The sequence below is a fragment of the Pongo pygmaeus genome, chromosome 4 (assembly GCF_028885625.2).
Source record: "Pongo pygmaeus isolate AG05252 chromosome 4, NHGRI_mPonPyg2-v2.0_pri, whole genome shotgun sequence".
Taxonomy (NCBI): domain Eukaryota; kingdom Metazoa; phylum Chordata; class Mammalia; order Primates; family Hominidae; genus Pongo; species Pongo pygmaeus.
The window spans coordinates 9,385,575-9,402,214 of record NC_072377.2 but is presented as its reverse complement, the minus strand read 5'-3'; the positions used below and the strand labels follow the sequence as shown (position 1 = coordinate 9,402,214).

Genomic DNA, 16,640 nt, shown 5'->3' with positions numbered 1-16,640 from the left:
GTGCTAAACATATTCTTAGAAAGAAGATGCTTTTGAAGTCAAAATTATTATTTTATTTTCTTTGTTCTTGAAATTTTTATAAACTCTTAACTTTTTGTGATCTATTAAAAATAAAACTGCTCTGTTTTTGTATTTTGTAGAAACTACCTCTTCAGGTTACAGCTTGAGGATCTGTCTCTTATCCAGGTAGGTGCAATTTATTTTTCTCAAGCTTTCATTTTCTATCCCAATTAACTCACTGTTTGAGGGGAATGAAGACAGATGCATGTAAAGGTGTTAATCCAGCCTGAGCAGGGGCTCATTTCCTCAGCGGGTCAGGCCACAGGACTAAGGCTGCCCTACTTGTTATGAGTCATCACCTCCCTTAATTCCCAATTAGCCTTTTCCTCCTGCCAGGTGGCCCTCTTTGTTCCGTGGATGTGATCCTGATTTATCCTTCCTTAGATGAGAGACCATTCAAGGAACATTATCTCAAAGCCTGGACGCATTCCTTTCCCCACAGTTACAGCAATCATCGATTATTTAGTTTGATGCATTCGGGCATCAATTTCTTATAAAACAGCTTTGTTTCCTCTTTATAATTTATATTAACATAAATATGAATACTTGGATTAAAAGCTATCTATAACAAAGAATAAAGGGAAATAGAACAAAATGAAATTTACCTACTTCTGTTGTTGCGGTTTGGACAATGGACCTGAGATCTTGTGCTTAAATGAAGTATTTATTTTAGTAGCAGATCTGAGTCACAAAAGCCCACTTTTCCCTCTAGTCTTTAAAAAGTGTCTCCTAGAAAATAAGAGAGTTAAGACAAATATCTTCTTCACCAAGATTCTGGAACTCCCTATGGACTATGCCAGAATCTTTGGGCTGTGTAGAGTTTGGAAAAAGTTCTTCAACCAATTTTCGTCTCACTCTCATGTGCTAGAGCTCTAAGAGGTGATTGGAGAGGATTTTATATTATTTTATCTCTCTTTAATGCTGCTGCTTGTGAACATTTCGGGAACTTCAGAGCTAGGTTTTAATATTAAATCTATCTTTTACTTAGCAGGGTGTTAAAATCAGCCAATCCCATGATCAAAGCTAATATTGATAAAAAGCAAGGGCTTTGAAGACACATCAACCTGATTTGTGATCTAGTTCCATGACTTCTAGGAATTATTGGTTCCTCATCTGTGAAATGGTCACAAATCACTACCAACTCCATATTAGCATGGTGAAAAATAAGTAAGACATTCAAAAGAGATAAAACATTGCAATTTATCAATATTTTTTATTGTTTTTGATTTTTTAAAGTGATAATAATAAATAATAAATCTCCATTGTAATAGTTTTATCACAATTGACAATAAATTGTCTTTCCACTGCAATTTAGTATATAACTGGAGTCTTGAGCTAATTGAGTGGTAAAATTATGAATTTATTATTAAGGAATCAGAATGATCAGCAATTTGAAGACATTATCTTCAGTGAAATAAGCCAGGCACTGAAAGACAAATACTGCAAGATCTCACTTATGTGTGAAATCTAAAAAAGACAAACTCTTAGGAGCAGAGAGTGGGCTGGTGGTTTCCAGGGTGCCAGAAGGTCAGGGAAGGTGTTAGGGAGATGTTGGCCACAGAACAAAAAATTCCAGTTAGACAAAGGAATAAGTTAAAGAGATCCATTGTATGACATGGTGACTATAAATACTAACAATGTACTATAGGCTTGAAAATTGCTGAGAGAGTAGATTTCAAGTGTCTCAACACCAAAATAAATAAATAAATAAATAAATAAAGTATGTAAGATACCTGCATGTTAATTAGCTTGATTTAGCCATTCCACAACGTATATGTATATCAAAGTGACATGTTGTACACTATCAATATATACAATTTTTATTTCCCAATTAAAAAAAAGAATGTCGACAATTTAATCAAAATGCCATTTCAAAGATTGTTTTAGATAACCTGTTCTAAAATATATATCTTTTAGTAGATAGAAACTACATGTTATACTCATTCTGATTCTCATGGTATACTCTCTGGCATATCACATGTGTTAAAAAGTGAGCTTGTGTAGGTCTGTGTGTGCACAAACATATATTTACATATACACATTCGTTTCCAAATTTGCTAGCTCTGTCAGCTGAGAGGGTTTAGAAGTATTGTCTTAGTAGCTGTGAACACACTTGATACTTTGTTTCTAAACTTAATTCTTCATGAAAACAAACGAAGGATTTTTTGAGAAGTGACTTAATCTAGAGTTGGGCAGGGAGAACTCAGATGAGACTGGAAGAGTTTGTTGTTTCAGAAATTAAGGAAAATATTTAAAGAATGATGAGGGTGTGTCACAAGAAACTAGGAGCCAGCTTGAAGTGGGCTCACTGAAGAAATCTGGGACAGTTTGATTGTCAAAATAGATAATGCCAGTAGTAGATTATAACACACTGAATAACATAAGAATCCATGAGTAGATGCTAACATAAAACATAAATAAATGAGTAAACAAATGCCAACTAATAAATATTGAAGGAATAATTTGATTAGGAGATTATGATTTGGCAACCATTATACTAAAAATTGATTTAGGCAAAAGTGATCAATGGATGCTTAATTTATGGGTCAGAGTTTGATGACAGCCAGGATATTTATTCGTAGTAGTCTTAAAGTACTTACCTATATGATACTTATTAATTACAACAGGAAAACTTATAACTTGATAGTAAAGAAATCTGGCAAATAGCCCATGGCCAAATAGTCAAAGGTCAAGGGGAACTTCACCAGCAATGGGACAGAGTTCAGTGATTTGATGCACAGAGTACACAGCAAGATGTCCTTGATATTTCAGCCAAAAATTATAACCAAAATTATAGCTAATAACCTTATCATGAGGAGCCACCAGATACACTGAGGGACATCCTACAAAAAACTGGCCTCTACCCTTCAGATATCACAAAGTCATGAAAGGTATGAAAAAAGAAGAAATAATAAAGAGCTCTTCCATCATAAAGCTCAACAAATAGACATGGGGATCAAATGCAATACTTGACCCAAATTGAATCTTGGAGCAGATATATTTTTTCTTACTATAAAGGACATTATTTGGACAACTGGAGAAATTCAAATGTCTGGATAAGATAGTAGAAATGTATTAATATTAATTTGTTGATTTTGATAACTGTAATATAGGAGAATGTCATTGTTTTTTGGAAAAGCATGCTAAAAGATGTAGGGGTAATGGATATCATTTCTGCAACTTATATCAAAATAGCTTTTAAAATTGTTATGCACATACATACATAGAAGCTATACATGTGTGCAGAGGCAAATATAATAAAGCAAATATGATACAGTGTTAATAGGGGAATCTAGGTGAAGGGGTTATGAGAGTCTATTGTGATATTTTTGCAAATTTTACTGACATGATGTCCAAATAAATAGACGTAAAAAAGTGAGGAGATGTGTTTCCATTAACTCATGTGTATATGTTTTTGTGAGGTCAAGGAAACTGATTGTACTTTTCTCATCATTGCCTCCTTGGTCTTGGCTGCCTTTGGTGGAAATCAGGTTGCAATTATTGACGGGATTGATGAGCTATTACTGAAGTATAGGATGCCCATCAGTACCACCACCTGGTGAGAGCTTAGTCTGCTGACATAGCACCAAGCAAGAAGACAGTGACTTTTTAAACTGTGGTTTTGAAAATACAGCTCTAATGATAGAGGTCAGACTGCTGTACCATTGGTGCAAAGCAGGGAAATTCTGCTTTTTCATATTCTGTGGCTGTGTACGGAGTTCTGTAGCCTACTGTTTACTTAGTCTGGAGAGAAAAGGCTGGCAATTCTTCATGACACACTTTTTTTTTTTATATCACATGTCTCCAGCAAAGAGGCCTTGTTGGTTTCTATGAATATTTTATTTTAATCTACATGACAGTTCCTAAGGATAACAGAAAGGAATAAGCACACTGGTAGACAAAGGGTCTTATAACAGTGCCATCTGATAGAAGCATCATGTGAGCCAAATAGGTAATTTAAGATGATCTGCTAGGCACACTGAAAAAAGTACAAAGACACAAGGGAAATGACTACTAACAGTATATTTTACTGCCTCAATATATCCAAAATATTTTAATTTCAGTATAGAATCATTATAAGAAATTAATGATCTGTTGTACTTTTTTTTTCTGGAACTCAGTGTGTTTTATATTTCCATCACATTTGGATTTGGACCAGCCAGAGTTGAAGTGTTCTGGATGGCTGGTGTGCCCCATTGGAAAACACAGTTTTAGATAATAAGTGACAGAACATTTGACTTGTGTGCCTTCAATTATTACATAGAAAGATTGTTTTCTACCACAAATCATGGGGGTTGATTTGTATATCTCAGGTTAATATTTTTCTCCTTTTCTCTCTCCAAAGTTAAAAATTATTGTTTAAATGTAGAAAAATGATGAAACAGATCAAGGAGGACAACCAATTTCAAGAAAACTGGAGACAATGAGAAATGAATGTAGTTCACCAGTAGCCTTTATTTAACACTAGACAAGGCGTCCTTGGGTCCTGCCCCTGGGCAGGGCAGAGGTTCACCTCCAAGTGGCAGTTTGCATTACCTGTGTCTCTCCTGATCACCTGAGGGCAGTTTCTACCTTGTCTGGTCGTGTCATGCTGCATATTGTTTTCCAAATTGTGGGCTATTTTCCAACTTGAAGCATTTGCTCTTGCTGTCCTGTCTCAATCACCTTCACCCTATTTATCTTCTTCTTCCTGGAGAAAAAGACTGCCCATCCTCGAGTTTCACTGGAGACAACACCTCTTTTTTTTTTTTCTAATTCTCTTTTTTTAAAAATTTTATTATTATTGTCCTTTAAGTTTTAGGGTACATGTGCACAATGTGCAGGTTAGTCACATACGTACACATGTGCCATGCTGGTGTGCTGCACCCATTAACTCGTCATTTAGCATTAGGTATATCTCCTAAAGCTATCCCTCCCCCCTACCCCCACCCCACAACAGTCCCCAGAGTTTGATGTTCCCCTTCCTGTGTCCATGTGTTCTCATTGTTCAATTTCCACCTACGAGTGAGAATATGCAGTGTTCGGTTTTTTGTGCTTGTGATAGTTTACTGAGAATGATGATTTCCAATTTCATCCATGTCCCTACAAAGGACATGAACTCATCATTTTTTGTGGCTTCATAGTATTCCATGGTGTGTATGTGCCACATTTTCTTAATCTAGTCTATCATTGTTGGACATTTGGGTTGGTTCCAAGTCTTTGCTATTGCGAATAGTGCTGCAATAAACATACGTGTGCATATGTCTTTATAGCAGCATGACTTATAGTCCTTTGGGTATATACCCAAAAGCTGGAGGCATCATGCTACCTGACTTCAAACTATACTACAAGGCTACAGTAACCAAAACAGCATGGTACTGGTACCAAAACAGAGATATAGATCAATGGAACAGAACAGAGCCCTCAGAAATAACGCCACATATCTACAACTATCTGATCTTTGACAAACCTGAGAAAAACAAGCAATGGGGAAAGGATTCCCTATTTAATAAATGGTGCTGGGAAAACTGGCTAGCCATATGTAGAAAGCTGAAACTGGATCCCTTCCTTACACTTTATACAAAAATGAATTCAAGATGGATTAAAGACTTAAATGTTAGACCTAAAACCATAAAAACCCTAGAAGAAAACCTAGGCATTACCATTGAGGACATAGGCATGGGCAAGGACTTCATGTCTAAAACACCAAAAGCAATGGCAACAAAAGCCAAAATTGACAAATGAGATCTAATTAAACTAAAGAGCTGCTGCACAGCAAAAGAAACTACCATCAGAGTGATCAGGCAACCTACAAAATGGGAGAAAATTTTCGCAACCTACTCATCTGACAAAGGGCTAATATCTAGAATCTACAAAGAACTCAAACAAATTTACAAGAAAAAAACAACCCCATCAAAAAGTGGGAGAAGGACATGAGCAGACACTTCTCAAAAGAAGACATTTGTGCAGTCAAAACACACATGAAAAAATGCTCACCATCACTGGCCATCAGAGAAATGCAAATCAAAACCACAATGAGATACCATCTCACACCAGTTAGAATGGCAATCATTAAAAAGTCAGGAAACAACAGGTGCTGGAGAGGATGTGGAGAAATAGGAATACTTTTACACTGTTGGTGGGACTGTAAACTAGTTCAACCCTTGTGGAAGTCGGTGTGGTGATTCCTCTGGGATCTAGAACTAGAAATACCATTTGACAACACCTCTTTGTAACCCATTCTGTGCCTGCTTGGCTGGTGACCCTCTGAGGCATTTCACAGCCTCATAGCCTTTATCTTTGACTAGTACTTATTGCCTCATGTTTAAATTCATTCTCTGTGTTGTAAGAAGTGTTTTCTTTCTTTTTATATGTTCAGAATTAGATGAGATTATTAAAGTAGGTTACCTGGAAGGTGGTAGAGTCAAAAGTTTCTGTCTCTTGGTATTTAATATGCTTACTCTTCCCTAACCTTTTTAAACATAACTTTAATGGAGTGGGAGGTAAACATCATATTTTTGTCCCTAAATTGAAGAAAAGAAAAGTAACGTTAACCCAGAAGCTAGAGTTATAAGAAATGCTTTTAGAAGAGACATCCTAAAACACATGTGTGCATACTGTCACCCCAGGGGACAATTCGTGGATGAGACAGGCAATTCCTGACTGATATATTCATTCCTTACATACTAACCACTTGTCTTCTCAATACTGTTTTACAATTTTCCTCTCTCCCAAATTTTTTCTCCTGCTTTGACATTGGTTTAGCAACAATGATGAGAAAGCGGATGTTGAATAATGATTCTTCTTTTTTTCCTACTTAGTGACGTTCATAGAATTCTGGAGACCCCACTGCATTGTCCCTTGTCAACTGCCCTGAAATCCAGGGTGGTTCTTTCCATCCAGCAGCCAGCACACTTCCTGGCTACAGTAGCAGCACGGGGACACCGCCTTAGTGCACCCTCTCCACTCCCCTCCTACCGTTCCCTGACCTTATGATATCTATCAAAGCACTGTCACACATGGTGGCTCGGCTCTGTACAACCATACTGAAATTCAGTGTTGAGAAAAATAGGCTTCTGTGGGGTGGCTTCCAAAGGAGAAAACTCACTTCCAAGTCAGGTTGCCTGATAAATCTGGTGCAAGGAATATTTTGGACATGGAGTCAACAGTACTTCAAATCGGAAGTCTCTTCCCTTTTGCCAAAAAAAAATCTTGTCTTTTTGACAAACTAGAAACATCACTGGTGGAATTGCTAAAGCCATGAAGATTTGAGCAGGAATTGGGATACAAGTACTCTGTTACCCTGAGTGAATGTTATCTGTATGAGGTAAATCTCTTGGCATGACCATATGAATATTCACATATAAATGTACCATGAAGTAAAATGGCTATATTGGGAATTTTTCTTATGATTTTCGGACAGGTATGCCTTAACATATTAAGAGAAGATGTCTCAACATTTAAAGACCAAGAGTTGCTTTTAATTTAAGAAAATAAAACCTGTTTATCATCAATGACTAGAGAATCAAATATTAACTTATTTTCATTTATAAGGCACCTTTTTGCTCAGAGACTGTGATAATTTTTTTTTTTTTTTTTTGCAACTCACTGCATGCTGAAGTTTAGCCATCCCCTATTGAAAACCAATCATTTTCAGGCATAGTGATGGTTGGACATAATTTGTTTCTTCTACCTCATGTCATAATAACAGATTCAAATCTTCAGTAGAAGTTTTCTTCTTGCCTTAATCATGGAGATTATTTTATAAGAACAAAGCTTTTTGAAAAATATAAAAATGCAGCTGGCCTCAAGACTAATTCACAGCATTTGCCCATCTGGGATCCTACCACAGATGGCTGGAGGTAGATGCTCACTGAACAGATTTCAAAAAACACAAAGGGGCTGGAGCTCATTTAACCTCACCGTCTTCCTAAAATTCTTTTGGGAAATAGCTCCAAATCCATTTTTATATTGTTTTGTTTCTAACGGAAAGAAATTCACTGCCTGTTTCTCACTCACAAATGCTGGGATAAGCAGAAAAAATGAAATCTGTGTTCCAATTTGCCACCTGCCTCTCTATGGTTTCTAGATTGAAAACTTAAGTCTCTCTGACTACATGATCAATATCGGTAGAGAATTCTCTCAAAAGCTAAAGTGGATATTAACTTCTTTCCTGTATATCTGGGTTGGGGGGATTGAGTTTCAACATGAGTCCATTTTTAGACTAGAAGTTCTCAACTCCCGACAATTTTACCTTCTGGGAATATTTGGCAATATCTGGGGACATTATTAGTTGTCACAACTGGTGGGGGAAGCTTTGACTGGCATCTAGCGGTTAGAGACCAGGGGTGGTACTAAACCTTCTACAATGCACAGAGCAGGACCCCTCCATTGAGCGAAATTTACCTGACTCTGAATGCTAACAGTGCCAACGTTGAGAAACCCTATGTTCCTTGATTGTTGCATCAGTTTCCACATGTTTTAAAGAAGCCATTTTCTAGTCTGTGATATTAAGATTACTTGATTGAACATATAAGATCTTTGATGTGCTTAGGGAATTTTTCAGTTTAGATTTCTATATATATATGTTGAATATATATGTCTCCATATATGAAGAAATCTAAACACTAAAGATTCATAGTTTGCCTATATATATATATATATATATATATATATATATATATATATATATATGAACACACATATGAATCTTTAGTGGCCAGTTCTAAAGAAGCTGCTGGGATTCTTGTGTTTAAATTACTTCCTATTATTAATATGAAATTAAATTTAAAAATAAATTGAGGCAATTTATAACACCCTCTCTAATGGGTCATAACACTATAATATAACTACCCTCTGTTGGAATTCTTCTGTATAATTTAAAGCATGATATATTAATTAATAATTTAGAACAACTATTCCAATGAGATATTCACAATGATTAATTTTTTAAATTATGTTTTATATTTATTGGGCAAGGAGAGACTGGTCTCCCCCACCACTCTCAAAAATCATGATTCTGAGCTCATTTTTTTTTTTTTTGCCTATCTTTGTCATATGTTCTTAGTGTCATAGAAGTGGATTTTAAAGATTATTTTTGTTAAAATCTTTCAGGAGTTAACAACTAAGGTGTGTTGATCATAGTAAAGGTATTATTGGAACATAGCCATTCATTTGCATGTCGTTGGCCTATAATAATAGTTAATAAAGTTTTATTTGGAATCCAGACATATCGTTTATTTATTTATTTTTTTAACATAACGTCTATGGCTGCTATTCAGCTAACTTGACCAGTAGCCACAGAGACTGTCTGGCCTACCAATCCTAAAATATAAACTATGTGACTCTTCCTTTAAGAAAAAGTTTGTCACCTATTATGGTACCTAGTACTCAGCAAGTTCTCAACGAATATTTCCTGAATTGATGAATGAACACAATATGACTCAGTATTTTTTTTTTAGTTTATCAATGTTTGATTGCTGTGTTTATTTGGACTCCCTGTGTAATAATTACATGATCCCCAGTCGATCTTGATCCAGAAGTTGGTAACCTGAGACAGTGTTACCAACTGTCCGCCTCAGATTCTAGGCTCTTATATCTGTCCCCTTGGTGAAGATTTTCTGTCAGATGCTGTTTTATGTACCGATTTATTCAAACATATTTACTCTACTTTTTAAATAACGTTCTGGAAGATTTATAGTTGATTATGTATATTTTATGTAGATGAGGACTAAGATTTTACTAGTTTCAGAGAATATGAACCAAGTTAACTGCCATTAAAACAACTCCGCCCTCCTAGAAGCTGAACATTCACATGCAGAAGACTTATTCCTCCCTTGCAAGTGAGTCCAGTGCAGTCTGTGGGGCTTGGTTCCATGCTGCCATTCAGGATCCCACAGTGTTCTCTTATGGTATCCTGTCTTCAACCCATGCCTCCAGGGGCAGTAGGGAAGAAAGAGAAAGTCGAGTGGAGGATCATGCAAAGGATCATGCCATGCCAGGAAGTGCATCCCTTGTGCCCAAATTCCACTGGCCATAACTCAGTCACATAGCTTCAAGAAATCACAAGGCAGGTTGGGATACGTGGTTTGTATGCATTCAGACATTGACAGATATTAGCATTTTCTCCTAGTCTGTGCTAGGGAAAACAAGACTGGCCCCTGGGGATACACTTAACTGTTCCCTGTTCTACCCTCATCGCACCCTGCCATACCATTCTAATTTTTTTGCTACATACAAACAGATTTCTTCATGATTCTGACATTTCTGTAAATAACAAGCAGGAATACTTTGAGCAAGCCACTTAACCTCTCTTTACCTCAATTTTCTCTATAGTACATTTTGGAGAGGACAGCCAGGAAGAAGAGTACACCGGATTTATCCCTGAATTCTCTGTCAGGATTAAATTTTTAATATGCATCATCTTTCCACTTACTCTTTCTTCTGTCATGCTTAAGTAATGCCTGAATTCCTGTTTGAGGAAAACATTCCCTACTAATTTGAAACTTGGCATTATGCTTATTTGATGTAACTTTAATGACCTAATTTGTCATGAAATCATGATGACAGCAACAAAAATAATAGCAGGCATCACTCATTCTGCCCTTACTCTGTTCTTGGCACTTTGCAAGCATCATCTCATCGAGTTCTCCAGCAGCACTAAAGTGGGGGTATTATTTTCAACATTCAACAGCAGAGGCGTTGAGGTCTACAGGTTTATGTGATTTAGCCAAGATCAGCCAGCTGATAGGTGGTAGAGCTAGGATTTGGACCTGGGTGTGTAGGGCTCCAGAGGACAATTGTTGCTTTATTGTACTCATTTGTACTGGCCAGCATACCACCTAGAGTTGACATCTGGCTTACAGTGAATATAACTGTTAATTTTTAATTGAAATTCATATATGGGTTTTAGGTTGGGTACCCTGGAAACACAGTCTGAGACAGGGGTTCTTCAAGCATGTGATTTACTTAAGGCATGCTCTCAAAAGTTAGGGAGTGAGTGACATAGCAAAGAAAGGAAGTAGGCAAAAATTTCCTGTCAGCTGGAGTATAGCCTCAACCCGATCCCAGACGCAGCTCTAGAGCATATATAGAACCGCTGTTGATCCCATTTGAGGCAAGGGCTGTAGTGATTTATAACCAACTCTCCCTTGTTCTTCGGCTGCCAAATTTGGAGTGTTTGGTGACATAACTTCCTGGTGAGGTGGCTCTCATTAACCAGGAGCAATTCTCCAGAGAGTTGGGAAGCTATGAACCAGGATCAGCTAACAGTGACAGCAGCCAGGGATACATTGTCCTGTTTCATAAGAAGAGCTGGATGGGGTGCCGATAGCACCCACTATGACTGATAATACTCAATACTTTTAGGTATCTTACTTAGAGCTTTCTTGATGTTCCTGACTCTGACTGCACAGACACTAGTCTCTGCCACTGAAATGAAGTGTTTTTATGTCTTTGACAGAAAAGTACATACTTTATTATTGAATTCGTTCTTTTGTGTTGTGCATATCTTAATTTCTAATAACTCTCTTTATCCATTTCTAAATTGTTGCTTTGCTTGTGGCCTCAAAAACTAAATTGAAGATGCATGAATATTTTTGTTAGTCATGTATATCATTTAGTTTCATGAAATGAAGTCAGGCAATTTCTGTAATCCAGTAGCAAACACTGTCTGACAATCACAAGCTGCTAGATAAATGGAGGGGTTCATTTCACTTATCTAAAATGCATTTCTCCTTCTATGTCAAAAATGGCCCCTGTACCTGCCATGAGTGCTGAGTGATGGGCATGCTCAGAATTCTCTGCCCTGTGTTCATTTCCCTTATCTGTATGTCCCTTCCAAAATGCTAATAAAAATAAATAAGCCAACATACCAGGAAAACTCATTGCTCCAAATTTTAGTAATGGTTTCTTGTTTGAGTAAGAGATAATGTGTTCTGTAAGCTGTCTCCCAGTTACCTAAGAACAAAGTGAAAATAAAAACAAAGGGGAAACATAAATAAAAAAAAAATAAACAGTCACATTGGCTGACCACTCTCTGGAGTGGATGGATTGGAACTCTTAATTTGGTGACTCTTTAACATGTAAGCCATTTGTCATCCAGAATGTATTGATAACTGTCACAGAGGTGGGTAGAGTCATTGTGGATAGGGCTGCAATGGACAACACCCTTGCTTAATGTATGTTTGTCAAACAGTCCTTTTGCTGTGCTCTCATAGCTAACCTTTAAGAGTTTATATAATACTTCTTCATTAGAACACAATGTTTAATCTGCTTGTATCAATTCTTACTGTTGTGGGGGCTATTGCCGCTTTTTCAAGTGATACTACATGATCCCTTCACTGATTTTATATGGGTTGGTTGCACAGTTTAATTTTTGAAATTCAATTCTACTTTCAATTTTTGGCAATACTCAGTTATTATTTACATACATCTTAGATAGCAGAGGCAAGTTGCCCATGCAGAAATTCCCTACTAAGAATAGGCTACTTTATAAGAAAATAGGCATGACTATACATGTAATTTTGGTAATATTTGGAGTCCAAAGACCTCATGCAATTCATTGCCTGAAAATCGCCAAGCACCATTTGAATAAAAGAGCATCAAAATCAAATGCAATTTTAAACCATAGCCATTAGTTTCTGATTCAAGATGAAGGGAACCTATATACTGTTCTTTCATTGATTTAAAATAAAGCATTTAAGTGACAATAAAGGTACATCAAAGGAAAATCTCTATGAACACAAGAGACACCCTACCCAGCTCTCCTTATAGAACAGGGCACCCTATCCCTGGCTGTTGTGAGGGTTGGTTGATACTGGTTCATAGCCGCCCCTTCCTCTGGAGAATTGCTCTTGGCTGATGAAAGTCACAGATGATCCAGTTAGTAAAGTTAGCAGAAGGTGACTTTAAATAATTATGATTAATATAAGGAAGAAAGTAGAGGATAATTTAGACAGATTAATTAAAGAGTGGAGAATTTTACCAGAACATTAGAATAAAAAGTAATAGAGTAAATTTTCTGTAATTTTTAAAAAACAAACAATATCTGGCATATGGAACTAAATGAATAATTTTAACAGCAGATTAGACATAGCAGAATATTGTATTAGTGTACTGGAAGACCAGTCTGTGGAAAATATTCAAACTGACATACAGAGAGGAATTGGACAGGGTAGATAAAAGAGTGTTAGACACACATGATACCTTGAAAACTCTAACTCACATACAACTTGAATGTCAAAAGGAGAAGAGACAGAACAATGTAGAAGCTATATGCCTAGGAATTATCACTGAAACTTTTCCAAAGTGATGAAAAGTATCAACTCACAGACTAAGAAGCTCTGTAAACCTCAAATACAATAGATAACCACACCAGCACGTTATAGTCAGACTTCTGAAAACTGGTGGAAAAGGGAAAAGTCTTAAAAATAATCAAGTAAGAGAAAAAGACATAACCTTCAGAGGAGTAAAAATAAGATCCACAGCCAAGTTTTCAAGAGAAACCACAAACTCAGGAGACAATGGAAGAAGCAGTTAGAACCCAGATCTTCCTGCTCGTTCACTTTGTGTCTCAACACAGTGGTTCCTCTGCCATGCTGGAAGAAGACAGAAGTACAATTCTGGAAGATGACAAAGCTGCTGATATATTGGACCAGGGGACCCAGATTTCCCCTGAGAACTTCCCTTAAAAAAGAAGGGGAGAATTCAGTATATATATATATACTAAATATATATATATATCATGTATATATGTATATATATGTATATATATCGTGTATATATATCACGTATAATATACATTATATATCATGTATATATATATCATGTATATATATCACATATAATATACATGATATATATCATGTATATATATCACGTATAATATACATGATATATATCATGTATATATATCACGTATAATATACATGATATATATATAATATACATGATATATATATAATTATACATGATATATATATAAAATGTATATTGAGATCCCAGCCCTTCTCCCCAGCGTTGGTGTTTCTCTTTGCATATATTTGATATGGGTTTTGGCGTACACTTTTGTTGGTATCTAATCAGCTTACAACTAGAACCTTAAGGATAGTGACATCGGTAGTCACTCTAATACAAAAAAATCCCACCCAGAGTAAGCAATGATGGCTGGTCTACAAAGCAATGTGGATGCCTAGCTCTAATGTTCTTGCAGTTCCCAGTTGTGAAAAACACAGAGTGAACCAAGTTAAATAAGAAACTTGGAAGACAGAGAGACAAGAAATTATGATAAATGTCTTCTGAAATTAGAGACGATATTACCACCATGAAACAAGAAGAAAAGAAATATTCAGTGTATTTCAAAAGCCTTCATAGATTATTTTGAAAATATATGATCATAGAAATAAAAATATCCATGGAAAATTGATAAAAAATTCCCAGAAAGTTGAATAAAGACTAAGAGATGAAAAATGAAGGGAAATATATGAATGGTTAACACACTAGGCCCAGGAAATAGAGGCTCCAATACAGGAGAGAGGGAGAAAAATATTCCTGGGGTGAGGGCAAAGGGAGATAATTGTGGAACTGTTGTGCAGCGGGCCTTGGGAGCCACCAGTCCAGGTTGGAGTAGATGATACAGTTACCGAAGGCATCTTTCTAGGAGGATATCAATGATGGGATATCTGAGGTGTTTGAATGCATTTAGACAAAAAGGAGACTTACATTTGGGTGTGGGGGACAAAAAGAGAATAACTACATAGAAAAACAAGAGACAATTATTAACTCTAAGAAATGTATAATTGTTTTGAGAAACAAGATGTAGTAAAATCTTATTTCATGGCCCATCTGTGAAGAGTATTTGCATAGTTATGTAGGTACTGCATATTCCTACAGAATCATCATAAATCAATACTGAGAAAGTGGGGGAGGGAGCATGTGTCTACGTTGATGGGGGAAGAGGGATAAAGTAAAAAGGAGCCAGTGAATAATATTTCTAACTGAAAATATCAAGAAACAGCAGTAAAATATTATTAGTTACAAATTTGGAGAAAAATACATAAATAAACCAGCTAAAGAGTTGAAAGTTTTTGCTTTAAGCAAACTATATAGGCTGTATGACATAGAGGGCTTTCTTTATTATTTTATTTTAGATCTTGTAGATTTCTTTATGAATTGAGTGTATGTTTAACCTTAAAAATAATATAAAGATGATATTGTATTCATAAAGTATGAAAAGACTGACATGAAAAGGACAAATCAGATCAATAAAGAATTCACAAAAAATAAGGATATGTTCTTTCATAGACATAGTTCATTGAAAATTATTAAGGAACAAATTAGAAGATTCTATAAAAATGACTTTATGAGAAAAGTAGATTTTTTACACAAATCACAAGGTTAACAAAGAGAAAATGTTAATTATATGAAGGTTATTTTTATCACTAAGAAAAATAGAAATGCTATTGGAAATTATATAGACAACAAAGACAAATAGGTATACAAGAGAAAACAGGCATCCAAGAAAACAGCTCCAATTATAAAACAAATAGGATTATTTTGAGTAGTTGAGTCTAAGAAATGAAAACAACAAATTCTGGAGGAACATAAACACCACAGTCTATTTGTGTGTAATTTCTCAGGCTTTATTATAGTTCATGATAAAATCAATTTTCCATAATGTCTATTTTGTTTTTCTTCAACAAGCGATCCATCTTTTACAAAAGGGAATATTTTGCTGGAGAAATGCTCATTGTTTCCCTTCTGTATGTCTTTGAGAATAATGCTGAAAGCAAGCACAAATTTCAAAATATGTTATTTTAAAAATATTTTGTATAGGATTTGTTAAACTTACAGTTTTCAAGGATTGTCTCTTATTTGTTTCTTTGGATTCTGATTAAGTGATTTTTAATGTATTCCTTTAAAAATATTTATTGGCACATTGTATTTGTACATATTGATGGGATAAAATTGATGCTTCTGTACATATATATTTGGCATAATGATCAAATCTGGGTATTTAGCTTATTCATCACCTCATGCATTTATCATTTCTTTATGGTGAGAACATTCAAAAACCTCTCTTCCAGCTATTTTATGATATATTATGCCTCCTAGAAACATAAATGTATGCTACAAAGAAACATGTATCTATGTGTGTAAACTTTAAAAAAAATAATGGTATCTTTTGGGAAGTCTTTAGGAGTTGATATTTATGATGAAGAAATATGAAGTTCAGGCATTCTTTGAGTCTATCCTCAAGTTCTTTTAAAAATATATTTAAGTTCCCAGCACTTTGGGAGGCCGAGGCAGGCGGATCACAAGGTCAGGAGATTGAGACCATCCTGGCTAACACGGTGAAACCCCATCTCTACTAAAAATACAAAAAATTAGCTGGCTATGGTGGTGGGCACCTGTATTCCCAGCTACTGGGGAGGCTGAGGCAGGAGAGTGGCATAAACCTGGGAGGTGGAGCTTGCAGTGAGCCGAGATGGCGCCACTGCGTTCTAGCCTGGGCAACAGAGCAAGCCTCTGTCTCAAAAAAAAAAAAAAAAAAAAAGTATATATATGTGTGTGTGTGTGTGTGTGTGTGTGTGTGTGTGTGT

General features: G+C 35.8%; 1 protein-coding gene across 5 annotated transcripts in view; it reads left to right on the top strand.

The window, feature by feature from the left end:
• The window catches only part of SEMA5A (semaphorin 5A), a 516,751-nt gene that overhangs the window by 234,381 nt on the left and 265,730 nt on the right, over nucleotides 1-16,640 (top strand). For all 5 annotated transcript variants that reach the window (XM_054488673.2, XM_063664657.1, XM_063664656.1 and 2 more), the window contains one exon: nucleotides 141-186. In XM_054488673.2, the coding sequence (XP_054344648.1) occupies nucleotides 141-186 (46 nt within the window). The remainder of the gene's footprint in view (nucleotides 1-140; nucleotides 187-16,640) is intronic.